General features: G+C 43.1%; 1 protein-coding gene across 1 annotated transcript in view; it reads right to left on the bottom strand.

Annotated features, from left to right (window-relative positions):
* TTN (titin) overlaps positions 1-27,647 on the bottom strand; it is a 241,322-nt gene that overhangs the window by 162,055 nt on the left and 51,620 nt on the right. The window contains exons 45-88 of the mRNA XM_064453243.1: positions 24,741-25,019; positions 23,089-23,652; positions 22,307-22,588; positions 21,917-22,195; positions 21,271-21,549; positions 20,895-21,173; positions 20,481-20,768; positions 20,083-20,361; positions 19,701-19,982; positions 19,315-19,593; positions 18,926-19,204; positions 18,553-18,831; positions 18,160-18,447; positions 17,790-18,068; positions 17,370-17,651; positions 16,961-17,239; positions 16,539-16,817; positions 16,155-16,433; positions 15,745-16,032; positions 15,273-15,551; positions 14,785-15,066; positions 13,931-14,209; positions 13,541-13,822; positions 12,742-13,020; positions 12,333-12,620; positions 11,852-12,130; positions 11,472-11,750; positions 11,091-11,369; positions 10,701-10,988; positions 10,286-10,573; positions 9,104-9,385; positions 8,083-8,361; positions 7,683-7,964; positions 7,258-7,536; positions 6,846-7,133; positions 6,345-6,623; positions 5,971-6,249; positions 5,615-5,893; positions 5,177-5,464; positions 4,716-5,003; positions 1,707-1,988; positions 1,160-1,438; positions 765-1,046; positions 364-642 (exon numbers count right to left, since the gene is read on the bottom strand). Coding sequence (XP_064309313.1) covers positions 364-642; positions 765-1,046; positions 1,160-1,438; positions 1,707-1,988; positions 4,716-5,003; positions 5,177-5,464; positions 5,615-5,893; positions 5,971-6,249; positions 6,345-6,623; positions 6,846-7,133; positions 7,258-7,536; positions 7,683-7,964; positions 8,083-8,361; positions 9,104-9,385; positions 10,286-10,573; positions 10,701-10,988; positions 11,091-11,369; positions 11,472-11,750; positions 11,852-12,130; positions 12,333-12,620; positions 12,742-13,020; positions 13,541-13,822; positions 13,931-14,209; positions 14,785-15,066; positions 15,273-15,551; positions 15,745-16,032; positions 16,155-16,433; positions 16,539-16,817; positions 16,961-17,239; positions 17,370-17,651; positions 17,790-18,068; positions 18,160-18,447; positions 18,553-18,831; positions 18,926-19,204; positions 19,315-19,593; positions 19,701-19,982; positions 20,083-20,361; positions 20,481-20,768; positions 20,895-21,173; positions 21,271-21,549; positions 21,917-22,195; positions 22,307-22,588; positions 23,089-23,652; positions 24,741-25,019 — 12,669 coding nt within the window. The remainder of the gene's footprint in view (positions 1-363; positions 643-764; positions 1,047-1,159; positions 1,439-1,706; positions 1,989-4,715; positions 5,004-5,176; positions 5,465-5,614; positions 5,894-5,970; positions 6,250-6,344; positions 6,624-6,845; positions 7,134-7,257; positions 7,537-7,682; positions 7,965-8,082; positions 8,362-9,103; positions 9,386-10,285; positions 10,574-10,700; positions 10,989-11,090; positions 11,370-11,471; positions 11,751-11,851; positions 12,131-12,332; positions 12,621-12,741; positions 13,021-13,540; positions 13,823-13,930; positions 14,210-14,784; positions 15,067-15,272; positions 15,552-15,744; positions 16,033-16,154; positions 16,434-16,538; positions 16,818-16,960; positions 17,240-17,369; positions 17,652-17,789; positions 18,069-18,159; positions 18,448-18,552; positions 18,832-18,925; positions 19,205-19,314; positions 19,594-19,700; positions 19,983-20,082; positions 20,362-20,480; positions 20,769-20,894; positions 21,174-21,270; positions 21,550-21,916; positions 22,196-22,306; positions 22,589-23,088; positions 23,653-24,740; positions 25,020-27,647) is intronic.

Below are 27,647 nucleotides of genomic sequence, written 5' to 3' on the forward strand. Positions count from 1 at the left end.
CTGCTTTAGCAATCTGCTCCTAAATCACTGAAAAGTAGATAATTGATGATTAAGGATGGATAAGGAGCTTTCAGTCGCACTTTTTGAGGGATACCTTTTATTTTTGCAGTTCTTTTTCACAAGCAAAAATATTGTACCAGGTGTCCAAGAAGGCTGAAGAAATCAAGCCCTTGCAACAACTCCTGCCCCTAGAGGTTAGGCAGGCATCTATCGATGCTTGTCAAAGTGGCATGCCAAGTACTCCTACAATTATACAAGCAATGAGTCTCTCATGTTGGCAGTCATGAGAAACAGTTTGCTATCTGAAGGTTTGGTAAAGGAACTATAGGACCAGATGGGACTCAAAAAGAGTAGTCAACTAACCTGAAACATGCACTGAAGCTGTGCAGCTGCTTTTACCAACACTGTTTTTCACCTCAAAAGTATATTCTCCACTGTCTTCTAGTCCTGCATTGAGGATCTTAAGCCCAGACACTTTATTGAAGAAACTGATTTTATATTTATGGTCAGTGGACAGTTCATTCCCATCCTTAAGCCACCTAGCAGTAAGCTCTGGTGTGCCGTCTACTGTGCATTCCAGAGTACAAGAGTCTCCAGCTGTAACTTTGACTGGACCTGGCTTCTCTACAATGACTGCAGGTTCTGCAACGAGATGCAAGTCACAACATTTTTAAAAACAACAATGCAATAGTTATTAGTATCATACAAATTGAAATTTTAAAGCATCTTAAAACACATCCTGTTTTTTCTCTCATGCTACCAACCTAGCACTGTCAGTGTGGCAAAGCATTCCTGAACTCCAGCATCATTTTTTATCTGACAAACGTATTTCCCTGCATTGGCTGGTTCTGCGTTTCCAATCCTCATAGTTGCAATGTTTTCTGAGTAGGAGATCCAAAGATTATCGCTTTCTCTAATGATTTCTCCTTTGTCTTTTAACCACAGGACAGAAATGGGCTGTGATCCTTTTACTGCAGCCTGCAGTTCAATCGACTCTCCAACTACGACAGTGAGATCACTCAGCTTCTTTACAAAGGTTGGTGGTGCTATTTAAGAGAAGATATTTAACAGTAAAAAAAAAACACGCCAGGAGCGGAAAAGTAGGAGGAGAATGACAGGAGCAATGAAATGCCAGGAAGGTGTCAGTCTTTATACAAACCTCTTAGTGTTACAGAGCCAATACAGGAGTCACTTCCCACATCATTTACAGCTTTACAGTGATATTCACCAACATCTGCAGTATCCACGCTAAGAATGTGAATACTAGCTAGGTAATTCTCGGACATGACCTTATACTTCTTGCTGCTCCGAATTTCTCGTTTGTCTTTATACCAAGAAATCTGGAATGGAGGAGTGCCCTGAAGCTCACATTCCAGGTGAACATCTGACCCTTTTAAGGTCTGGACTGGATGGGGCTTCTTGGTAAAAATGGGAGGTGCTGAAAAGAAAAAAGAATTAAAGTTTGTATTATTTGAGCAAAGGAGATTAAAGAGGACAGTCTATTCAAGCAGCCATTGTGATGCTGAACAGCAAAGACAAACCATAAATGAGAAAGATCTGCTACAGCATAACAAACAGGCAAGAGATTTACCATCTATTCAGACAGGTTTTGGCCTCTCTGACTAAAGAAAGTCAGATTTAACAGCTTTTTTAACGAAGGAGGACTCATACAGATAGAAAGGTAAGGAAAGAACTGGGGTTCTGACCTTTTACTTTCAGTGAGGTACTGGTGCTTGCAGTACCCGCTGGGTTCTGAGCTTCACAAGTGTAGTCACCACTGTCTTCAATACTGAGGCTGTCCATTTCAATGACTGCCACCGAATCCACAAAGGACATTCTGTATTTCTCACTGGGATGGATCTTGGTTTCACCTTTGTACCAGGTGACTTTGATTTCTGGAGATCCCCCTATTTTGCATTCATACTTAGTGGAATCATGCTGTTTCACAAGTCTTGAGGAGTCTAGTTTCTTAATAAACCTTGGTGGTTCTGGAAAGCCAAAAAGGGGAGATGATGCTTTCAACTGCACTGAGTCTTTGAATAAGCAGGAAAATATGTTATGCAAAATGTAAACTCTGGGGACTTATGCAAACATTCTAATTTTGCAATTGCAATGAAATTTTTTTTAGATTACTTCAAGTTGGTCCAAAATCTAGATTAGGAAGCAAGTAAGTTTTCTATCTGCATTTCAGCTAATTTCTCCCTACTTTATTGTCCCACTTTAATTCTCCTCCTATGCATTCAGTACAGATCAGCTGACATGCGTGGTTTTCTGTAAGTATTATAAAAGTAATCAAAATCCTTGATAGAAATGCAAGAATCCAAACTGTTCAGCCAAGAAATGTTAAGAACATTTATGCTGAGCATTATAGCAACTCTTTTACATCTTAATGTGTCATTAACAATTGATATAGTCAATAAATGTATCTGCATTATAACCCTACACACATTTATTGCAAAGCCAATCATAAAGGTGCATATAAGGAATAAAAGTCAAGAAGCTTAGGTAGCAAACAAAAGAGGTTCAAAGTAATCATGTTGGGAGGAATTATGAGTTGGCTGGTATTACAGAAATTGGTGTTAAAGGTCCTGTGACTGAAAAGTAAACCGGATGGTTACATTTTGTTCTGTAAGGCGAGAAAGGAGTGTAGGTTTGACACTTTTCATCAAAAATACCATACAGATGATTCAGAATCACAAGGCTGAATGCTCATAGATCAAAGATATAACTAGTAAAACCAAGAGGTGGTAATGTGGGCACAACAAACAAATCTCTCTGCAAAACAGGATGAAGTGCCTCTTTGTGCATCTGTCTGTAAAGTGTAGGAAGAATATCTATTTTATTGCGGGTTACTTCAACCTGTGGGACATTTGCAGGACATCCTATGTTGTTAGTAACAAAACTTCCTTAGAGTATCTAAAAATAGAAATGATGGCTTGTTAACTCAATGACTCTTGGAACTTTAGTAATTTACTATCAGATTTCACTTTGACAGAGAGTTGACTATCTATCTGCCTAATAAGAGCTGTTGAGTAGTCACACTCTAATGCCATTCCGTTCCAAAAATCAGTATATACAAGCTAATAAGATATGTACTTGGAATGCAAAGCAGTTTCTTGAACGTAAAGCAATTGTTAAAACTACAGATTGGGAACCTAAGACATTAAAGTGGGGAAGTTAATAAAAAACTGGAAGATTTTCAAGATCAGTTGAACAAAAGAGCTTCATTATAAAAAAAACCAACAAACCCAAACCTGTGTGCCATAGAACTGAGACAGCATCTGTTCAGCTTAAACACTTGCAAATCAATGCACACAAAGAGCTTGCCTTTCCAAGTTTTACAGAAACTGACTGACAAACAATGAACATCATTAATTTTACAGCCCTGGGAAAACTGTATAAATTATAAAAGATTGAAGGGAGTGCTAGTGTAAGTTCAGGATCAAAAAAAAAATCCTGTTGAAAAGGAATAATTACAGGACTTTATGAATAAAGAGTTGAAGAGTAAGAAAATAAATAAGGTCAGTCAGGATCATCTTATGAATGGTAACTTTGGTCAAAAAACCCTATTAGTAATGCTATCATTAATCATAAACAGAATTTTTATTCTGGTGGGAACAAGCTTTACAACTTTTAAAGAGTTTAGATGTCTTTCTACAAACTTTCAATGGTTTTTGTAAGTCAAGCTACATAACAACCACATCCCTATTTGCCACTGAATCCACAGGTAATTCAGTCTGTCACACTCTTCCCATGCCCACCAATAAACCCCTATGGATAGAAATACCCTAGATATATATAATACATATGAGAAGCAATTATTACTAAATCTTGCTAGTAGTAGTTCAACTTCTTGTGATATTTGTCTTAGAGAGAAAAAGTCATAATATGTACTCTTCCAATCTTTTTGGTATTTTCCCCCCAAATTCATACAAAGGGAAAAAAAAAAAGGAAAGGACTAAACCAACAGGGACATTTGAACTCATGCATAATTTAAATAGTGTATTTTACCTTTATTCTTTCATAAAATCAGTAAGAATGAGATATCCTGAAGAGCTATAAATAAATCCAGTGTTCCCACCTACACTGAGGAAATTGCACTAATATACAAGTGTCGTTTGTACCAAGACAGTTTGTTCCAGTCATAAATTTACAGTGTTGAAATGTATAAGATCCACACATTATGTGGAGAAGCAAAGTGTTGGCAGAATGGATATGTGTCACCAAGTTTGCCCTCAGGTCCTTCAATTCTGCTGTCTAGAACAGCAGTTTTCAATGCTTTCAGTCTGTGAAAGAGTGAAACTATTTGCAGAAGCTGCACACCCAGTAAAAATACATTTAAGTCTCATAAGTTTCTCTCAGTTACCTTTCCCTCCGTGGGACAACTTAGTGAATGTCACTCCTGCAGAGAGACTTTGAGGAAGACAGGTTGTGCTGGTCAAGAGGGCCTTTCATAAAGGTGCAAAGGATACTAAGTCAGAGTTAACATTTAAATGGAAGAATCCTTTGATAGGACAAATCATGCACTATACCAGACCAGAAGAAAGATGAACAAGGATTTAAATATTACAATAATATTTAAATGAAATAAGATATCTCAGTGTAGCCTTTTGTAAAGGTTGTTAGTCTCATACATGTCTGCATTCAGGGCTTTTTTTTCCAGGTGTCTGTCTTGCAAAGAAAAGCCTAATGAACACTAAAGCTCACAGCAATACCTTGTACAGCCAGCTGAGCTGTGCATGCGTCCTTTCCAACACTATTGCTGGCAGTACATGTGTAGAGTCCAGCATCCCCTTTACCGACTTTTAGGACTGTCAAGCTGGCCGTGTTTTCCACAAGCGTCATCTTGTAGTTGCCACCTGGCCGGATCTCTCTGTTGTCTCTGGTCCAACTAATCCTCATGGGAGCAGAGCCAGTCATGTGGCACTTAAAGGTTGCACTTTCTCCTAGTGCCACATCGATAGATACTGGCTTGATGTCAAAGAAAGGAGGTTGTAGATGTTCTGCAAAGAGGAAAGCATGGCAGAGCTCACCACCAAGCCCTCCTTACCACACACTTCACCATGCTATACCCATTCTCCCCGGCCACCATACAAAGGGCAGAGTGAGGAAAAAGGGTGAAGCAATAAAATTGCAAAGTCATGAAAAGATCTTTGTTTAAGTGTGAGCTACAAACCTGTGAGGAGAAGTTTGGCGCTGGAAGATGCAGTCCCCAGAGCATTTTGGGCTGAGCAAGTGTATTGGCCACAGTAAGCCATATTAGTTTGCAAGATCTGAAGAGTCGCAACATTATTTAAGAAGGCTGACTGCATGTTATCACTGTCGCTTAAGAGAACCCCATCCTTGTACCAAGACACTTGGATAGGCTCTGAGCCATTTATGCGGCAATCAAATGTCACTGGGGCACCAACCACCTCCTGAATATCTTTCAGTTTTCTGGCAAATGTAGGGGGAAGTTGACGTTCTGCAAAACAATAATAATCACCACTATAAGTAGGAAGCCACCCTGTCAATCTAGAATTAGTTAACTCTGAAAGTAGTAAGAACCCCTTTCTGTAGACAACAATGAGTTCCTACAAACTGCCCCAGGAAAGAGTGGCCATTGGCCCATCACCTTTAACAACAAGCAAAGCTGTGGAGGTGGCGAAGCCAACGCTATTTTCTGCTTTGCAGATATATTCTCCGATGTCACTGTCCTCCACGGTGGAGAACGCCAGTGTTGCCACATTATTCTTGAAGTGCATTTTGTAAGCCTGTGTTGATCTGAGCTTGGTGTCATCTTTGTACCAGGACACTTTGATTTCTGGTGCACCACCAATCTGGCATTTTAAGATCACGGGCTCGCCAACCTTCACCTCCACGCGGTCCAGGTGTGTGACAAAATAGGGTGGTTCTAGGGAAGGAGAGAGCATGGTGATCAGAGGCAGAGCATCACTGGGGTGCCTTAGGGGGATCAGGAATGATGCATACCTAAGATGGATACAAGGCTGCGGCAAACATCCCTACCCGCCTCATTTGCCACCTCACAGGTGTATTCGCCTTCATCGCTCTTGGTGCTGTTGAAAATTTCAAGAATGCCAGATTTGTCAGTAGTCGTAACACTGCAGCGCGGAGACTGAGCAATGGGCGTGCCATTTCTTTTCCAGGTGACAGAGATGGGAGGGGTGCCTATGTAGCTGCTTTCCAGCACAATGGACTTCCCCTGCTCCACACTGAAATCACTTAATTTCTTCATAAAGACTGCAGGCTCTGTGAGGAGGCATAAAACAATAGTGAGAGACACAGATGTGGCCAGGTTGGAGGCAGAGCATGAAGGGAGACCTGTGCATACACACACAACACACCTTTCACAAAGAGTTGGGTTGTGCATGAGGCACTGCCAGCATCATTTGTGACCACACAGGCATAGTCCCCGCTGTGGCCTGGCTCCACATTGTACAGCTGCAGGTGTGCCACAGACTCATCCAGAGAGATGGAGCAGTTGCTGTCTGGCATCAGCTCCCTGATGCCTCGGAACCAGGTCACTTTGAAGGGAGTACTGCCCTTGATGTAGCTGGTGAATGTCACACTTGATCCAGGCAAAACTTCCTGGGGATCAGGTATCTTCACAAAAGAAGGTGGTTCTAAGGATCATGCAAAGAAGTGAGAAGGGAGAAAGATGTTAATAAGCAAGTCTCTGTGGGGGAGGAAAACTGGAGCAGGTTTGAGTTAAAAAAAAAAAAAAAGGAGAAAGAGGGAGAAAACAGGAAAAAAAATGTGAAAAAGAAACCATGGGGAACCAGAGGGAAAGAAGAGAAGCGGGAAGAAGACTTTTGTTGAAGGGGCTGTAGTATCCTTCCACTGACCTTGTACTGTCAGGAACGCACTGCATTCATCAGATCCAGCCACATTGGCTGCCACACAAGTGTATGGCCCTGTATCTGTGACATCCAGGGCATTCAGCTTCAAAGCACAAACATTATCCAAGAATGAGATTTCATATTTTTCTCCACTAACAATCTCATTCCCATCCTGAAACCAGGCCACAGATATGGGGGATGTGCCAGACACTTTGCACTCCAGAAGCACTGATGATCCCAGAACCCCGTTTGTTTCCTTTAGTTTTCTTGAGAATGAAGGAGGAACAAGACGATCTAAGTAGGACAGGGCAGAAAAATAGGAAGAAAAGTGTTGGGGTTTTTTTCAGAGGAAAGGAAAGGGGTAAAAAGAAAAGGTTCTTATAAAGCGAAGTGTGAACAACAAAGACATAGAGCTGACCTGAGACATCAACTGAAGAAGTGCAGCTGCTTTCCCCCACCTCATTATGCACCTCAAAAGTATACAAGCCCCTGTCTCCCCTGTCTGCAGAAAAGACTTTCAAAGTGGATATATTGTTGAAAAAGGTAATTTGGTATTTGCGGTCGCTCCTTAGTTCTCTGCCATCTTTGTACCACTTGGTGATAAGTTCAGGTGTTCCTCCTACTTTGCACTCCAAGGTAAAAGGATTGCCAGCCATTACTGTGATTGGCTCAGTCTTCTCCAAGATGACTGCTGGTTCTGAAATAGGAAGGGAGGGGTCAGTGTGTCACCAGAAAAATCTACCCACAAACTGGTGAGCACAGGATATAACCAGAAAACAATGGCTGGTAGAGGCAATTGTGCAAGTTGTAAGATATAGTACCTGTGAAGCAGACTATACCCACCTAGGACTTGTAAAAAGGCAGAGCACTCCCGCATACCAGCATCATTTTTGATCTGGCAGATGTATTTCCCAACATCAGCTCCCTCTGCACTGGCAATCTCAAGAGTTGCAATGTTGTCCATAAACCACATTTGGACATTTTCACTCTCCCTAATAACTTCACCCTTGTCCTTGAGCCAGACAACAGAAATTGGTGGGGATCCTTCCACAACTGCCTGCAGGGCTGTTGGCTCCCCGATGAAGATTGCAGTGTCACTCAGCTTCTTGGCAAAGCGTGGGGGTTCTGATGGCAAAAACAAGGAGGCAGAGGAGGGTTAATCATGCATGCCTGCTTGGAAGAGGAACAGCCAGGAGATCAAGAAAAGAGGGCGGTGATGCTTTCTGTCCTCTAGCATACAAACCTTTGAATTTCACCGGGCAGGTGCAAGTGTCGCTTCCCACCTCATTCATAGCTTTGCATTGATATTCTCCAGTATCTTGAGATTCCAGACTGAGAATATGAAGACTGGCAACAGAGTGCTTTGCTGTCACCTTGAACTTCTTGCTGCTCCTGACCTGCCTCCGGTCCTTGAACCAAGCCACCTCAAATGGTGGAGTGCCTGCTATCTCACACTGGAGGATAACATCTGAGCCTTTAAGTGTGTCCACAGGACTTGGCACCTTGCTAAAAACAGGTGGTTCTATAAAAAAAGAATCACATCATAATGTGTGAGCCTGCTTGCCTGGGTGGGTTTCTGGATAGTAGCAGGAGGCAACATATTCAGGAAGGGGGCCTACACTTACTCTTGTAAACCCATATTTAGCTTCCAAATATGTGGCCTCACCTCTAAAAAATCCTGAGCCCCAGCTTCTCCCAGTAAGCCATCCCAGCACTCAGAGTCCCAAGGGCAGAAAATGTGACACTTCTGCACCTGTTTGGAGTCAGTGATCAGTGCTCCTCCTCCAAAGGTCCCCCTCGCTCCAGGGCCACATTCCAGCTTTCCCTGCCTCTTTCCAGTCATGAAAGCTACCACCAGGGAAGCTCAGCAGCACAGCCTCCTCTTCTGTCTTAAATTTCATTCCTGCCAGCATCACTACATATAAAGAGGAGGCAGAAGGATGGCTGCAAAGTATATCCAGCTCCCTCATCATGGCTGGTGTTCTTTCTAGTCCACGCTGCCTTGTGACCTGACAAACTTGCCTTATTCAGCTTGCAGTTGACTTAAATGGGGAGACAGGGAATGGCTGCACAATGCTGAACACCCACTGCTATTTCCTGCCTGCTTTCTGCTGCTCTGTGTTTGAATGTGGGAGCAGCTGGAGAGACACTGCCCCAGCAGCCACCAACTGCCATAGCAGCAGCTCCCTGGTCAGGCAGGTGTGCAGCTGGGAGCAGGGCCAGAAGCCAGGAATTCTGGTGGTGTGTGGAGCCATGCTGCTAACCTTTCACTGCAACAGAAGTGCTGCAGCTGGCTGTGCCAGCGGAGTTATGGGCTTCACATATGTAATCGCCGGCATCTTCAGTTTTGGCGCCCAAGATGGTTAACGTCGCCATGGAGTCTACAAAGGACATGTGGAGCTTCTCGCTTGCCTGGAGTGCCTGATCATTTTTGTACCACATGGTTCTGATCTCTGGTGTGCCACTGATTTTACATTCAAGTTGAACTGTGTCCCCCTGCTTCACAAACCGTAAAGCTTCAGGCTTCTTGATGAACTTGGGAGGTTCTGCAGAACAAAATAAGTATGTAGAGAGTGACAGTATACCTGTTTGCCATGTGAAATGATGAGCAAGAGCTACAGAGAACACAAGAGTATCAGGGCACAACAAAATAAGCTTGCTACAGCAGCTGGCTGTATCCCCAACCAGAGTTTCCTCTCAAGGAAAGATGCAAGACAGAGAAAAGAAGGCAAAGGCAACAACTAAAACTATGTTCTGCCAACTCTGGAGTCTGCTGCATCAGACAGCTGGAGCTGTAAAAGACACATGAAGGATGATTTCTTCACCCAAGGGAAATTTTGCTGTTATCTTTCAGGGATGAAAATACCCCCAGGCCGACATGAAAGATTTGACAAGCACTTCACCTGCAGGAGCAGCAGAAACATGGTAGGAATAATTTCACTTGCTTATGCATCTTTAAAGTATATTTCTGCATGAAGAACTTAAGTGATTTATAGTCTAGATTCAATATAGTATAGATCAGCAATTCAGGATTCTAACTGAAATCTTTAGCAAATTTGAAAAACTCACCAATGCTGGCCTACAAATGCAAGGTACTTGTATTTACCATATCACCATTTTCCATATAGTAATTGCTATGTGTGAATACCACTGTGACTGTAGTTTAAGCACTAATGACAAAAAAAAAAAGCAGGGTGAGTGTAACTCTCCATACAAACAGCTTCACAAGGGAAACTTTCCCCTTGGAGGTTTTGCAGGAGCACAAGGCTTCTACTGTCATGCAGTATGATAGGAGAAGGTCTCCACATGACATATGTCAGCTTTCTGGAAAGCTACTTTATATGTATTTCCAAACTGGAAAGAGTGGAAGATGAGACTCAGTTACAAAGAGGTCTCTTTGTCCAAGAAAAAGAAAACACACAATGAAGGTGAGTTAATCTTAATACCTTTGACACCAAGTTGGGCTGAGCAAAAGTCTTTCCCAGCTTCATTACTAGCTTGGCAGGTATATTGGCCAGAGTCTCCTTTACCCACTCTGAGCACTCGAAGGTGAGCTGTGTTGGCTACAAATGTAATATTGAAGTTTCCTCCAGTTCGGATCTCCCGACCATCCTTGGACCAGGTAATGTGTATTGGCTGGGCTCCAGTAACATGGCATTCAAAGTCAGCACTTTCTCCAAAAGGCACATCAATAGATTCTGGTTTGGTGTCAAAGACAGGTGCTTGCTTGGGTTCTAGAAACACAAGAAAACAGTGTAATACTCATACCTCAGAAAAAAGCTAATCCAACACACAGATACCATCGCATGCATGAAATGGGAAGAGCCTGTGATCCAGGCAAAAGTTTGTAAGCCAACACACCTGCCACTGTGAGCCTAGCACTTGAGGTGGCTGTGCCCACAGCATTGGTGGCTGTGCAGGAGTACTGCCCAGTATGATTCATCTCAGTTCGCACCAGTTGCAGCACTGCAACATTATCGACAAAGGATGTGTGCACGTTGTGGTCATCACTTAGCAGCACACCATCTTTATGCCAAGTCACAGTAATGGGTTCTGAGCCATTGAGCCGACACATAAATTTAAGGGGTAAACCAACAGGGTGCTCGATGTCCTTTAATTTTCTCGCAAAGGAAGGTGGTCGTTTGCGCTCTAGAAGAAAGCGAGTAAAGGATAAATATGCCCCAGGAAGCAATATTTTTATAGTTTTGCAAGAGCAAAAGAATTTGGAGCAAGCTTATATAAAATCATCACCTTGAACTGTTAAGAGAGCCTTTGTAGATGCAGTTCCTACACTGTTTTCTGCCTTGCAGATATATTCTCCACTGTCGTTGCTAACCACTTTGTTGAAAATAAGTGTAGCAATGTTGTCTTTAAAGTACACTTTGTACTCAGGAGTAGACCTGAGTTTTGTATCACCTTTGTACCAAGAGACAGTGATTTCTGGTGTTCCAGCAATGCGGCATTGCAATGTTGTATAATCCCCAACTGACACCTCAAGAGGTTCCAAGTGTGTAACAAAATAGGGAGGTTCTAAAAAAGAGAAGCAATTAGTTAAGCTCATTATAGCGCCAGGCCTTGGAACGCGTATGCTTGAAAGAATAGGCAAGAAAAAGAAGCAAAGGAAGCACACACCTAGGGTAGCGACTACAGCCTCACAAACATCTCTTCCTGCCTCATTTTCAACATGGCAAGTGTATTCTCCTGCATCTTCTTTGGTGCTATCAAGTATTTCCAGGATGCAAGATTTCTCTGTGGTGGTGATGCTACACTTCTGAGATTGAGTGATGGTGTGGCCATTCTTCTTCCATGTCACAGAAATGGGCAGGCTGCCTGTGTAAGTGCCTTCCAGGATGATGGGCTTGCCAGGCTCCACATACTGATCGCTCAGTTTCTTCACAAAGACAGCTGGCTCTAACAAAGGGTAAGAAGTCACAAACGTTGAGCACAGCAGAACAAATAGAGGGGAGGAAACAATATTTTAAGGTACATAGAGAGATGCAATCTCTACAAACCTTTTACTGTAAGGTGTGTTGTACAATTTGCCCTGCCAGCATCATTAGTCACTAGACAAGTGTACTCTCCACTTTGGAGAGGAGTTACATCAAATAACTCAAGCTCCATGACGGTGTCCTCCAAGTAGATATTGCATTTGTCCCCTGGCACAAGCTCATTGGCCCCTTTAAACCAGTTCACCTTAAAAGGAGGGGTTCCTCTGATAACACATGTAAAAGTGATGCTTGTGCCTGGCAAGACATCCAGAGGCTCTGGTGTCCTCTCAAAAGAAGGTGGTTCTAAACACACAAGAGAAAAAGAGAGATAAGACAGGTTGCTACAGCATAAACTTGGCATTTCTACACACCTACTGAAGATAAAGAACAAAACACTTTCCAGTTAATAATTTTCCCCCTGTACATTTACAGAAGACCATAGGCAATTTCAAGAGAGAAAGAGAAAAGAACAGCTGAGAGAGCTTCCTGACCATCACATACTGACCTTTTACGGTCAATACAGCACTGCATTCATCTGAACCAGCTATGTTGGTAGCTTTGCAGGTGTAAGTTCCAGTATCTGAGTCGCTCAGTGAATTCACTTCTAAAATACATAGGTTGTCTGAAAAGGAGATTTGATGTTTTTCCCCATTGACTAACTTAAGTCCATTTCGGAACCAGGCAATAGAAATAGGAGGTGAACCCAACACTTTGCATTCCAGCAATGCGGAGGAACCCAGGACACAAGGGGTTTCCTTTAGTTTTCTTGTGAAAGAAGGAGGAATGACTCGATCTGCATAAGAAAACATAATAAATCCATGGTTAGAGAGAAAAGGAGGGAAGGAACAGAAGAAAAGAAAGAGAACATGACCAAAAGAAAGTTTTTGTAAAAGAAGACAAGCAACCCAACCAACCTAAAACATCAACAGATGCTGTGCAACTGCTTTTCCCCACGTCGTTCTGCACTGCAAAAGTGTACAATCCACCATCTTCCTTTTCTGCATCCATAATTTTAAGTGTAGATACTTTATTGAAGAAAGTAATTCTGTATTTTTGGCTGCTGGTCAGCTCTTTGCCATCCTTGAACCAGCCAGTGGAAAGCTCTGGTGTGCCTGCCACTTTGCACTCCAAAGTACAGGCATCTCCTATAGTAACTCTCATTGGCTCTGCTTTCTCTACAATGACTGCAGGCTCTGGAAGGAGAGATGAGTAACATGCATGGTGAAAACAGGATTTGATTAGTACTAGCTATAAGTATTATAGCACTATAAGATGGGGCTTACACATTTGATACTAAGGATATCTCAGGTTGTTGGGCTGGGCAATTTTTTCAGCTCTGTTTTTCCATCCTTAATTCTATCCTAAACTGGAGATTTCAGATGCTCTCCAAAATGAAGTAAAAATATTTTTGATCTCCTAAAAGGGAAATGTAACTGTCTGTCCTCCTCCAAGCAGGCAAGAAGAAGCAGAAGCAAGAAGACATAAAAATCCAGTCAACTGGATCCCATCACAGTGTAGAGGCCTGTGGTTCCTTTCACCCCTATCCCTAGACAACTGGAAATAAGGAACATGCCTACTGCTTGCTGGGGACATAAGGATTCTCTGATTTGATTATTTTGAACTCAGGGCATTAGCAAAGCACACAGCTGACACTAAATAGCCAAGTTCTTAACTTCAAAAAAAATCTTCTATGAATTTTTGCTTTTTACCAACCTAGAACAGTTAAGGTAGCCATGCACTCGCGACTTCCAGCATCATTTCTGATCTGACAGATGTATTTTCCAGCATTGCTTGTCTCTGTACGCATAAGTTGTAAAGTTGCAATATTTTCCATAAATGTGATCTTCGTGTTTTCACTTTCTCTAATGATTTCCTCTTTGTCTTTAAGCCACTGCACAGAAATCGGCTGGGAGCCCTCCACTCTTGCTTGTAACTCTACTGGTTCACCAACCACAACAGTCATGCTGTTTATTTTAGTCAAGAATTTTGGTGGTTCTGAAGAAGAAATATGCAGTTATAGTAAATACACACAGTGTCTACATAAAAAAGAGCTATGCAGTGCCATTGGGAGCACTGCAGAAGGCATATGTGCCAATACTTTACCTTTCAACTTCACAGTGCAAAAACAGGTGTCACTTCCCACGTCATTCTGTGCTTTGCACTGATATTCACCAACATCTGCAGCTTCAACATTAAGAATGCGAACGCTTGTATGGTAGTTTTTGGCTGTAACCTTATACTTCTTACTGCTGCGGATTTGTCTCCTGTCTTTGTACCAGGTAATGTCAAATGGTGGTGTTCCTGAAATTTCACATTCCAGGCTAACCTCAGTTCCTTTGAGCATGTCTACTGGAGAGGGTTTCCTGCTAAAGACAGGAGGTTCTAACAAAGGAAGAAAGAAACATTTTTAGAAAGGAGTCTGGAGCTATTTGACCAACAGTTTACTGATACCGGCTTCTAAACAGTGAGACCGCTGAGAAAATCAAGAGAATGGGCACATTATGAAATGATCTTGCAGGTAGGCAAGAATTCAGAGCTTTTAGCTCCTCTGTAGAAAGGGTAAACAGAGGGGTGACCCTTGGCAGAGAGGGTACAGGTCTGTCTCATTTAACTGGTAGTAATCTCAAATACAGGGTGTAAAACTGCCACTGATTAGTTTGGGTCTGTTCTTTTTCTTCATATTTCAGCTCCTTGATATAGCAATTCCCACTATGATCTGTCTTGGACATTGACAATCATAGAAATGGGGAACACCTAGCTTAGCACTCATCTGCATTAAGAACAACATCTCTCTCATTCAGACCCTGGCAAAGGGGGTGAGAGGCCGTCAACAAACATGACTTGAAGAAAAAAGCAGTCCTGAAATAAGAAATTAATCTCATGCTCCTGTGGATTTCGAAGGGATAAAACCACCAGGGAAAAACAGGATGTAGTCAGAGAACAAGAGGACAGCTAACCTTTCACTGTGACTTTGGTGCTACAGCTGGCCTTGCCGGCAGGGTTGTGAGCTTCACAGATGTAGTCACCGCTGTCATCAGTACTGAGATGATTCATTTCAAGCATGGCCACAGAGTCAATGAATGAAGTACGGAATTTTTCACTGGCAACAATTTCATGGTCATTTCTGAACCACACTACTTTCATCTCTGGGGATCCGCTTACTTTGCACTCAAGCCGGGCTGAGTCACCCTGCTTGACTACTTTTGCTGCCTCTAGCTTCTTAGCAAACTTGGGTGGTTCTAAAAAACCAGAAAAGTGGGGTTAGGAAGGTCTGAATTAATACTGGAAAGAAAAGAGGAGGGAAAAGAGCCAAATAACTGTGGGCTGCAAACACAGGGTAGGGAATTAGTTTGGCAGTGTATCAAAGATCACTGAGGCGGGCTTCGCAAAAAGGAAAGAAACGAAATAGATTAAAGACTGCGACATGACAAGAGAGTGTGCACACCTGTTACCATCAATGTTGTAGTGCAAGAGTCACTGCCAACGTCATTTGAAACATGGCAAGTGTAGTGTCCACTCCTAGAAGCATCCACTGAATAGAGGGTTAAAAACCCAGTTGACCCTTCAATCCCAATGAAACAAGTTGGACCAGAGACAAGTTCTAAGTCTTCTTTGAACCACTTTACTGTAAAGGGTGGTGTTCCTTTTAGTGTTGCCTTAAACTCCACTGTGGAATCTGGGACAGCTTGCTGGCTTTCAGGTTTTACTAAGAAGCTTGGTGGCTCTGCAGTTTTTAAGAAAAAGAAATATCCAGTCACACCAGAAATGTCTAAGAATGAATAAAATCAGTGAGGTAAGCACGGAGACCAAGATTTCAGTGTTAATATTAAGAGGTATAAGAGTGTTATGTTAGCATAAGATTTAAAGTATTTTCCCACCATCTATCACAAATAAGAAGTAGTAAAAGAGTTTCAAACCTTTCACAGTCAGGACAGCACTGCAAGAATCATTCCCAGCAACATTAGAGACACTGCATGTGTAATTTGCACTGTCTGACAGCTCTAGATTAGCAATCTCAAGTGACACAGTGTTCTCATGGCACAGGCTTCTATATTTTGCACTGTCAGTTATCTCTTTTCCATCCTTAGACCATTTTGCAGTAATGGGGAGTGACCCAGAAACTTTGCACTCCATTTGGATAGAAGATCCCAGAATGGTATCCTTTTTGGTTAGCTTTTTGATAAATGCAGGAGGAATTGATTGATCTGTCCAACACAAAAAATTGCAAAAACACACTGGTTACCTTCTTGCTTATCTTTCACAGAGAGTATTGTTTTTCCATTCCCTCCCTGCTGGACTGGCAAATTTGCCAAATGACAATACAAACCTAGCACAGTCAGAACAGCTTCACAGGTGCTACTTCCAAAGTCATTTTCAACCTTAAAACTGTAGGTACCACTGTCCTCCTTTGAGACTGGTTCAATCCTGAAACTGGCCACATTGTTTTCAAAGCTCATTGTGTAGTATCTACTGGGCAGGAGTTGTTTGCCATCTTTGTACCATTTTATTCGGAGCTCTGGTGTCCCAGCCACAGCACACTCCAAAGTCACGGGGTCTCTTTCAGTGACTTTAAGTGATTTGGCCTTTTCTAAGATCCGTGCAGGCTCTGAGATATAAAGTGTAAAAAACCGGCAATTAGCTGTACAGATAGAGGACTGACTTCCCAAGTACTCATCAAGGATGAGCTTGAAGGGTCACACCATGTACACACCTTGTACAAAAAGCAAAGCAAAACACTTCTCCATGCCAGACTCATTCTTTGCCTGGCAGGTGTATCTCCCTCTGTGGCTGAGATCAACATTGGTAAGTTTCAGTGTGGCCACGCTGTTCTCAAAGGTGATACGGTGGTGCTCATCATCTTCTAGTATCTTCTCATCTTTTATCCATGACACAGATAAGGGTTGAGCGCCTGCTATGACACACTGGAACAATGCAGTACCTTTCAAAATGCTAGTGACATTCTCCAGCTTCTTGATGAAGGATGGTGGTTCTGTGTTTTGAGGTTTTGTTTGTTGTTTGGAAGAGAAGTCATGGAAAGGGAAGAGGGGAAAGAGATATCATATACAGTCATCCTAGTCACTACAGTTCAGCTAGGGGATATAACGTTTGGGGTATGCTTCCTAGAGGACTGACCTTTTAAGCTGAGCCTTGTGCTGCAAGAACAGCTCCCACCTTCATTTGATACAATACACTGATATTCACCAACATCTGAGACATCACAGTTAGTCACATTAAGAGTAAATACTGATTCTTTGGTGGAGATGGCATATTTCTTGCTGCTGAACATCTCCTTATTGTTCTTCAGCCACTTCACCTCAAATGGAGGAGTACCAGTCACCTCACACTCAAGTATGGCCTCCAAACCTTTCACTACCTCGGTGGGTCTCAGCTCCCGAACAAATGTTGGAGGCTCTATAAAGAGGAATGAGGGGAAAGTAGATAGTAACCTTGAATGGTTTTGAGGGGAGAAGAAGTCTCCCCTACTCCATCAACCCAGCGTGATGTGGCATAGATGGATGATGACAAGATGTTCAAAACTAACCTTTTACTTTCAGCTCGACGCTGCAGCTTTCACTACCTGCATCATTGTGGGCTTCACAGACATAAATCCCACTGTCTGACACTCTGGCTTGAGTGACTTTCAAAGTGGCTAAACCATCTATGAAGGAGATGCCGTACTTAGCTTGGTCAGTCACTTCATTCCCATCCAGGTACCATGTGACATGAATCTCTGGTGTGCCTACTACCTGGCACTCGAAAGCAGTAGACTGTCCTTCACGCAAAGCTACTACAGAAGTTGGCATCTGAATAAATCTGGGGGGCTCTAGAATATGGACAGAAAAGGTTAGGCTTTATAATATTCAAGGTGATTTAAAGAAATACAAGGATTTCCTACCTCCTCCCCCCAAATTGCACAGAAAAATCAGAACGACAAAGATGAGAAGAACATTGGGTTGCACACCTTTTACAAACAGAGCTGCTTTGCAAGTTGCGGTCCCCACATCATTGCTTATCTGACAAGTGTAGTTCCCAGAGTCAGATGTCCTAGCTGAGAAGAGCTCCAGTACACTAGACGTGTCATCTTTCCAGACAGATCGATTGGCTCCAGAGAGGAGCTCCTGGCTGTCTTTAAACCACTTTATCTGCAGAGGAGTAGAGCCTTTCACCAGTGCTTTGAACTGAACCCTAGCATTGGGCACAACCTCCTGGGACTGGGGTTTTTCCACAAAATATGGCGGTTCTATAATGTGTAAAAAGGAAGAAAGAGGATTACTCCAAGGGGAATTCCAAAATTATGAACGAGAGACCTAAGACAAAGAAGGATCTCAAACCTTTGACTGTTAAGAACCCGCTGCATTGGTTGCTTCCTGCCTTATTTGTTGCTTCACAGGTGTAAGAGCCACTGTCTGTGCCTTCCAGTTTATTGATTTCTAGAAATGCAGTATTATCATGGAAAGAGTATTTGTGCTTTTCACTTGCTGTTATTTCTTGGCCGTCCTTGTACCACTGGATACTTATAGGATGTGAACCAGACACTATGCACTCCAGGTGGACAAAAGACCCCTTAATGCTGTCCATTTTCTTGAGCTTTTTGGTGAATTTGGGTGGTATAATGAGATCTAGCCAAGACAGAGTAAAAAGACAAAGCATGAAATTCAATTTCTGTTGTGGCAGATGTCAGCTTCTGAATGCAAAAACAATGATAAAAGAGAGTCCATACACACCTAGGACATTAATGCTGGCAGAACAGCTACTGCTCCCAACGTCATTTTGAACCTCAAAAACGTATTCCCCACTATCTTTCTTTTCTGCATGAAGCACCTTTAGGACTGAGACAGTATCTGTAACACTGATCTTATATTTTGGGCCTAATGTCAGTTCCTTGCCATCTTTGAACCATTTGGCTGTAATATCTTTTGTTCCTGAAAATTTACACTGCAAGGTTGCTGGGTCTCCCTCAGTCACATCTATTGACACAGCCTTGTCCACGATTGTAGCAGGTTCTGTTGTAAACAAGGAGATAGAGTGTTAAAGGCATCTGTAAAAATTCTAAGGGAACCATATGAGATCACTGCAATCCCTCAGGATAGGACCAACCTTTGACAGTCAGCAGAGCAGAACACCTCTGAATTCCCGCCTCATTTTTAGCCTGACAGAAATATTTCCCATCATGTTTCAGTTCAATAGACCTCACCAGAAGAGTGGCAATATTGTTCACAAAGGTCATTTTGATATTGTTGTCTTCAATAACTTCATCATTGTCTTTCAGCCAGGACACAGTGATGGGCAAGGAGCCTTTAACAGCAGCCTGAAACACAACTGTGCCCCCTCGAAGGGAGCTAATATTTTCTATCCTCTTCAAGAACTGTGGGGGCTCTGGCAGGAAGAAAGTGGCTATGTAAGTACGGGTCTGGTGCATGACAGTGTGGCATGGAAACCACACTGGGATAAAAGCATGCTAGTGGCATTCTGCACGTTGCACTAACCTTTCAGTGTCACCTCCGAACTGCAGAGGCAGCTCCCAACATCATTTGTTACTCTACACTGATACTCGCCAACATCAGAAGCATCAAACCTGAAAACATGGAGGCTAATCAAAGATTTCTCAATGCTTATTCTGTGCTTCTTACTGCTCCGCACGGGTTTATCATCTTTCACCCAAAACACTTCAAAGGGAGGTGTGCCGAGCACCTCGCACTCCAAAACCACATCAGAATCCTTCAAGACTTCCATGGATTGAAACTCCTTGCTAAAACAAGGTGACTCTACAGTGCAAAAGAGAGAGTGCAGCTTGTATTAATCATACTTTCAAAACATGTAAAACTGCACTGAGTTTAAAAAGACTAACTGGGTGGCTGCATGTTGCACACACCTTTGATTGTAACAACGCTACTGCAAATGTCTCTTCCAGCATCATTTTTGGCCTCACAAACGTACTCCCCACTGTCTTCTGTCTCAACCTCTGTAAGATGGAGTATTGCCAAGGATTTTGCAAAAGACATCCTGTATTTGTCACTCTCTTTTAGCTCTCTATCATCCTTGAACCATGTGATTTTAATCTCAGGAGTACCGGTGACTTCACAGGTCAGCTCAGCATATCCACCTTTCTTTACCAGATGGGTTGGCTCTAGCTTCTCCTTGAAGGCAGCAGGTTCTGTGGATTTAAGAAGAGTGTTCAGGACAAAGAAGGCAAGAAAGAGTGCCACTGGGGCAATCCAGCAGCTGAAAGTTTAAAAGAGAGTAAGAATGCAAACCTTTTACAAACAAGTTTGCACTGCATGTTACTGAGCCAGCTATATTGGAGACTTTGCAGGTGTATTTTCCTGAGTCTGTTGGTTTGACTGCGTAAAGCTCCAAGTAGCTTGCTAATGCTTCTGTCATAATGTAGCAGGCTCCTCCTGTCACCAGCTCAGTATCACCTTTAAACCATTTCACCGTCAGTGGTGTTGTGCCTTTAAATGTGCCTTTGAAACGTACAGTTGATGCAGGCAGTACATCCTGGGACTCTGGTTCTACAGTGAAGCTGGGTGGTTCTAGATTGTGTTGAAAGGAAACAATTGTCAAGAGTAAGACACATGGCCTGCACTTTGAGGAAGAAAATAGTATCACATGAAAAGTAAAACTCCAAGAAATGTGAAACGAATTGCCAAACCTTTTATAAACAAAGTGCTACTGCTGTCTTTGCTACCAGCACTGTTTGTGGCTCTGCAAATGTAGACCCCAGCATCAGTTGCATCTAGGTGTTTTATTTCCAAAGATGCAGAGCCTTCTGTGAAGTGTACTGTGTACTTGGCACTTGAAGTGATCTCAGTGTCCTGCTTAAACCAAGAAATCATCATTGGAAGAGAGCCTGAAACTTTGCAGTCTAGGCGGCATGAGGTGCCAATGATGCTGTCAATATTCTTCAATGGTTTAGTAAAGAAGGGAGGGAGAGTGCGATCTGTTGAGAGTAAAAAAATGAAAGAAACAAACACATGAGCAAAATAATAGGCATGCAGTTCTGCTTCTGGCTCTGTTGGGCTCAGAGCAGAGTTGCCAAGGCTCTTTGCAAAGAGTTAGTACCAACCTAGCACGGTGAAGCTGGTAGTACAAGAGCTGATGCCCACATCATTGGATATCTCAAAGGTGTATTCGCCACTGTCCTGCATTTCAGTGGCATAAAATTTGAGCTGGGCAATGTTATTTTTGAAGCTGATCCTATATTTTTTGCTGGTAGGTAGTGGCCTTCCATCTTTGTACCATTTGGTTTTTAGCTCTGGAGTGCCTGTGACAGTGTACTCCAAAATGGCTGGCTCCCCTGCTGTAACCTGGATCATTTCAGATTTTTCAATGATTTTGGCAGGTTCTACAACAGAATTAAAAGCTGGTGTTAAGAACAAAAGGAAATTGCTCTTCCTCTCAGGTGGGAGACAATGTGGGGATCACAGCACTACTCCACTGACCTTTCACTACTAGTTCACCAAAGCAGGACTGACTTCCTGCATCATTCTCAGCTACGCAGGTGTATTTGCCACCAGAGCTCAGCTGGACACCGGTAATTTGCAGTGTTGCTAGACCATGTTCAAATGTCACTCTCACTTTGTTATCATCTTGAATAATGTCTTTGCCCTTCATCCACATCACAGAAATAGGCTCTGACCGTTTCACCACAGCCTGTAACGTAATACTATCTCCAGCCAGAGCTGTCACATTTTCAATTTTCTTAACAAAAGATGGTGGTTCTAGTTCAAAGAAAAGAGACAAGAAGAAATACTCATCTACTACCACATCATCTCATGAAATCTGCTGCTTAAAGACAAGTTTTATGAGACAGTGTGTGCAGTACATAGCGCAATTTAGATAAAGAGCAAGCAAGCAGAAGAGCTGCATTCTCTAGCTGGAAGGTAATGCATGGCCCTTTCAGCTCAATATCCTTCAAATTCAGATTTGATGCCAGGTAAGAGTTAAGATATACACAGAATTTTAAGAGAAGATACTTCTCCTCCCCACCCTCCCCAGCCACCCACAAATCCAAAGGAAAGACATTTTAAGAAATGAGATGCTCTTGCCAATCCCTTCAGTAAGTGGTGTTTTCTCTCTCCCACTGACCTTTCAAGATGTATGTTGCACTGCATATGCACTTCCCGACTTCATTAGCTATCACACACTCATATTCACCGACATCAGCACTATTAAATGAGGACACCTCCAGAGAAATAACAGCTTTCTGAGAGGTCAACCTGTATTTTTTACTACTGCGAATCTGTTTCTTGTCTTTGTACCAGCTAATCTCAAATGGTCCAGTGCCAGCAACCTCACATTGAAGAATGGTGTTTGTTCCCTTCACTACCTCTGCTGGTTCAAGTGTTCGGATGAAAGACGGAGGCTCTATAAAAGCAGCAAGAAAGAATTAGTCATCCATGAAAAAAAAAAAAAAAAAAAAAAGAAGGGAAGAAGGTTTTTCTCAAGAATGGACTGGCGGCAGCAAGAAGAACAGACCTTTGACAACTACTTCGGTCGTGCAGCTGTCACTTCCAACCTCGTTTACAGCTTCACATGAGTAGCTCCCACTGTCATCAACTTTCATCTCCAAAATATCTAACACAGCCACAGAATTGGCAAAGGACATCCTGTGTGTATTGCTTTCATGGATTTCCTTATTGTTCTTGAACCAAGTAACCTGGATTTCAGGAGACCCTTTGATTTTGCATTGAAGGCGTGCAGAGTCACCTGGGGTTAGTAAATAAGATGGATCGACCTTCTTCACAAATGATGGTGGTTCTAAAAATGGGAAGAAAAGGAAAGAAAGGGGAAGAAAGGGGGAAAAGGGGAAGAAATAGGGAAGAAAAGGGAAGGAAAGGGGGAAAGGGAAGAAAATGGGAAAAGGGAAAGGGAAAAGGGAAGAAAAGGGGAAAAGAAAAGAAGGGTGAAATACAAAGTTTTGCAAGATTGGTTCCTAGTGCAAGAACAAAACATGACTTCAGAAAAGATCAGCATAATCTTTGCTGAGTTGCAGTTCTTGTGGTTTCTCTTGCCCTCTCTGTCCATCTGTCCCCCGCATGCAGGAGCAATTCTTGGATCTGGCTGGTGAAAGAAATATTGAAGCAAGACACCATGAACCAGAAGGCAGCAGGGGAAATGAGCAAGAGGTGAATGAACCTGATGGCAGTTCTGAGAAGAGTTCACAGCATGATTTCAGCCCAAAGAAGTATTTTGCCTGCAAAAGAAGAAATCAGGAACCCAAAAAGAGCAAAGGTAAAGGGGACAAAGGACTATCTTACCTCTGACTGTGACGCTGGCAGAAGAGGAGCTGCTTCCCGCCTCGTTTGAGGCAGTGCACACATAATGGCCTGAATCCTTGAGCTTAGCCAAAGGAATCTCAAGAGAGGCTATTTTGTCTTCAAAGTAAATCTTATAATCTTTGCCTGGAGGAATTTTGCTTCCATCCTTTGTCCAACCTACTGTTACTTTCCTGTCTTCATCTACCTGACATTCAAGACGTATTTTTTTATTGACTGCTGACTGCACTGACTGCAAAACTTTAATGAAGTGGGGCTTGTCTATAATGACCATTTCAGCCTGGCAAATGTCAGCCCCAAACTTGTTGGAAGCTTTGCAAGTGTAAACCCCTCTGTCACTGGTGGTGAGAAGGAAGATTTCTAACACATGTTTATTTTCCACTTTGGAGATCTTGTGGTGGTCCGAAGGTGAAATGGTCATGCCGTCTTTCTGCCAGGTGACATCAATGACTGGAGTGCCCGAAACAGTACACAGGAACTTGGCACTTTTGCCCACAAAAGTAGTGATAGATTCAGGTCTGGTAAGAAACGTTGGTGGAAATGCTTCTGCAAAACAAAGGGGTTCAATGTTATCCAGAGGTGAGGACCAGTGCTTATGCTCTTTCTCCACATTTGCCAGGGACAAAGAGCAAGAGGGGCCAGTTTTTCACTGGACACTCTTAAGCAAAAGAAATCAGCAATAAAGGAGATAAGAGGTGTTAAAGATGATGAATTTTGGCTTTTGGTTTTATACTTCTTGGGTCTGTATATTGCTCCAGAGCCCGAAGCATTTTGAATTTCTGGAGCAATGTACAAACTAAAGGAAAATAAACCAAAAGCCAGAACTTCTTCCCCCAAGACTGACATGCTTGCACACCATTCCTTCAAGATGGACAAGTCTGCATGTATTTCAGAGTTTGTGCACCTTTCTTTAGTCTCTGGCACTTAGTGCAGACCACATAAAGACTCTTCCCACAAACAGAAAAGTCAGAGTAAAAAAAAAATCACAATACACTAAAAGTCCAAAAGATTGTGGGTTTTTTTAAAGAAAAAAAAGAGAAGATAATTGTATAGCTCTCAACAGACAAAAAAGTTTGCAAACTGAAACAGCTTTAGAACCTCTTTTGTTTGTTTAGGACCTCTTTCCCCAGTCACACAGAGTTCTCCTCTGGCCATGGCACACAGATGTTCAGGTATGCATAGCTGCATAGCCTGCCTCACGAGTATAGCTGCAGGATAAACATAGGGTGCTAGGATAACCACACAGTGATTATTACACCAAAGAAATCAGGTTTAAAAGTGCATGTTTTCTTGCTGTCTGGAAGTTAAATAAACCTTCTTCAAGAATGTATTCACAAACCAATCCCATTCTGTTGATGATCTAGTTACTCCCTATCTCTCTTCCCCTCTTCTTTCTTCTCTTCTGAAACTTTTCACACTGATTCCCTTTTCTAGGCACAGAAAGCACTTAAAAGCAGTATTCTCAAAAATTATTCCTTCTGTATGCTTTCACCTGCCAAAGTTAGGCATGCATTATGTATAATAATGGCAATCAAGAGCCCTACCATAAATGTTTGTAAGTATAGCAGTGAAAGCATTACAATATACCAAGATACTTTATGGAGAAGGAGAAGTGCTTGGAAGTCTGTACTTACCCGTTACTGTTAAAAGGGCTGTAGAGCTTACACTGCCATGCTGGTTGGAAGCCTTACAGCTATACTCTCCATAGTCAACAACCTGAGGCCTCAGGATCTCCAGTGTGGAGAGGTAGTTGGAAGTGCGAATGGAGTATTTGTCCCCATCATATATCTCTCGGCCGGCTTTGTACCACTGGAACCTGACATTAGGAGCAGTCTCTACCTCACAGGTAAACTTGGCCACATGATTTACAGCCACCTCCAGAGATTCGAGCCTTCTCCTCAGGATCGGTGCAACTGAAATCAGAAGCAGAGAGTAATTCAAAGCCCTGCCCGCTGACAGTTTGGAAAGTAACATTGAAGTAGTGACTGAAAAAGAAAAGGTGATTTATTTGCAATCCACATAAAGTGACTGTGAAAGAAAAAATATCTGTAAGAAATGAAAGTGGTACCAGGTTCAGTGGACAGTCAATGTTATGGTGCATAATGACATCAGGAGACACACTGGTGATACTGGAAAAACAATGTGCAATGGCAATGCACAGTAATGATGATATACAAACATATACTGCACTATCCCGGAGCTGTGAGAAATTATGGTGTGAATGGGAAGTTGTATTAAAACTGTGCAATGACTAAAGACTGAGAGAGGGTGCAGCAGTGAGAAAAGTGGGAAAAGCAGGCCCGCTTCACAGGCAACAATGGGAAGAAGTGGTCAGGACTGAAATACAGCTTGTCCTGACTGCTTCTGTGATGAGAACAGGAAGAAACAAAGCTCCTGAGCAAAGACTGGGGTGAGAGAAGTGAGAGGCTTTGCAAAGTGGTAAAAGGAGACCATAAGTCCAGAGATAAAGGAGGCCCTCTGATAAGTGGCATGGTGGTATTAATGTTGCATCCGTATACAAAGATACAGACACATAGTAGGGCAGTTTCATTAGTAAAGCAGTGTATTAGAAAGGCAGTATTTTATCCCCATAATCCAACCTCTTTTTACAACTGAGAGTTTTGCTGCTGTTGCTGTTTTTCCATCTTTATTCAGCGCCTCACAGGTGTATTCTCCTTGGTGAATCTCCCCGCACACTTTGCTTATTACTAGTGTGTACGTGTCCTGATCTTGCAAACACTTGAATTTGTTGCCTGAAGACACCAGTTTACCCTCAAAGTACCAGTTCACCTCTCTGACATTTGTTATGACAGACACCAGACTGACACTCTCCCCTTCCTCCACAACAGTGTCAACCAGTTTACTGTGTATGATGGGATAACTCTCTTTGCCCAGCTCATTCTCTATCTTCCCAGCTCTAGTTTCCAGACACTCTCTGCCCTCTTCCTCACATATTTCTTCCCTTTTCTCCTTCCTTTTCAGTATTTCTGTGGGGGTTTCAATGGGAACACCTGTGGAGGCTACATCAGCAGTGGCTGCAGCTGCACCCACATCCTTGATTTGACATTGTCCAGTCACAGTACTGATTACTTTTGCAGACAAAGGCTGCTCCAGGGGTATTTCTGCCTCCATAATCCTCGCAGCCTGCTGGGGCTCCAGCTCAGAGGTTTCATCACATGATTTTCCTGAGACAAGTGGAGTGGGATGGAATGGCAATGTTTTGGATTTTTCATCTGTCAAGAGATGTTTTTCTTCATAAATAAGAGAATAGAAAGCCTCCTTCAAGACCGTTTTCTGGTCAGCTGTCTGAGTGCTGACTTCTCCCAAGGAGATTGGGATTTCTATGGAATTGAGTTCTCCTGTGGTCACAACATAGGTGCATAGGGTGTGTTTATGTTCCCTGGTGATGTTTATTGTCTGTACTTCAATGTTTTCTTTATCAGCCAACCATTCTGAAAACAAGAGGTTTTGCTCACTTACCACTGCAACTTTCAGTGCATTTCTAATTTGAGACTTAATGTCTAAGTTGCAGCTCTTGGGAACCTGAGTAGTGAGCTGGCTTTCTTTGTTCAGGATTTGGTGTGGCTGGAGCTGGTGAGTGGTGTACATTGTTTCATGGGGTTGTCTCTCTGCCCTTGTACACTGTGTAAGTGGGCTGACAAGACCGATGACATGTTCCTCCTCCAGGGGCTGGTTTTCTTCTAGCAGCAACGGAAATCTCACAGCCTGTCCTTCACAGATTCTTGCAGCAAAATCTTCCTCTGCTGCTTCCAGGGAAGAAATGTTCTCCAGAAGGACAGCTTGGCCCCCAGTGATGACCAATTCAGAGGGAAATCTGGGTTCAGCCTTCAGCTCACCTTGCATTGCCTGGAAGCCCTCAAGGACCTGGATGTGGTCACCATCTATGGCACAGCTCTCAGTGGTGCTTGACACCTGTAGAAGGGCTTGGGAAGCCTCTGTCTTCAGAGCAGCCGTTTGCTCTGCTGCCTTGGGGATGACTTGCTCTTTGGGCAAGGGTATCTGTGCAGCTACAGTCCCAAGGCAGCCCGGCAGTTGTGCCTCCATCGCCACTGCAGGCACAACACCCTGGGGGCCAGCAGGGAAGATTTGCAGTGTCTCTGCCAGAAGCCTGCTGCTCTCTTGTGTTGTGGCCAGCTGGGTGAGCATCTCTTCAACACACTGTTCAGCCAAGCAGACCGAAGGCAGGCCAGGCAAGATGTCCTCCCTGGGCAGCACGTGCTCTGCCTGGCTCATCTGGAGCTGAAGAAGGGTTAGGGGTTCCCTCACGGCCTCAATGTTGAGAGCTCCTTCCATGGCAGGAAGCTCGCCTGCCTCCTCGTAGGAGAGGGGGCTTTGATCCTCTGCCACTGCAGAGTGCTGCAAGGCTGGGCTCTGCCTGCACACAGCATGCTCCTCAGGCAGCACAAGGAGCTCAGCAGAGCATGTGGCCTCACCCAGGGCACTCACTGCCCTGCATGTGTAGATCCCAGAGTCTTCTTCCATGCAATCCTGCACTGTCAGGGAGCCCGAGCCGTCAGGTT

This window comes from Phalacrocorax carbo, chromosome 5, assembly GCF_963921805.1.
Source record: "Phalacrocorax carbo chromosome 5, bPhaCar2.1, whole genome shotgun sequence".
NCBI lineage: Eukaryota > Metazoa > Chordata > Aves > Suliformes > Phalacrocoracidae > Phalacrocorax > Phalacrocorax carbo.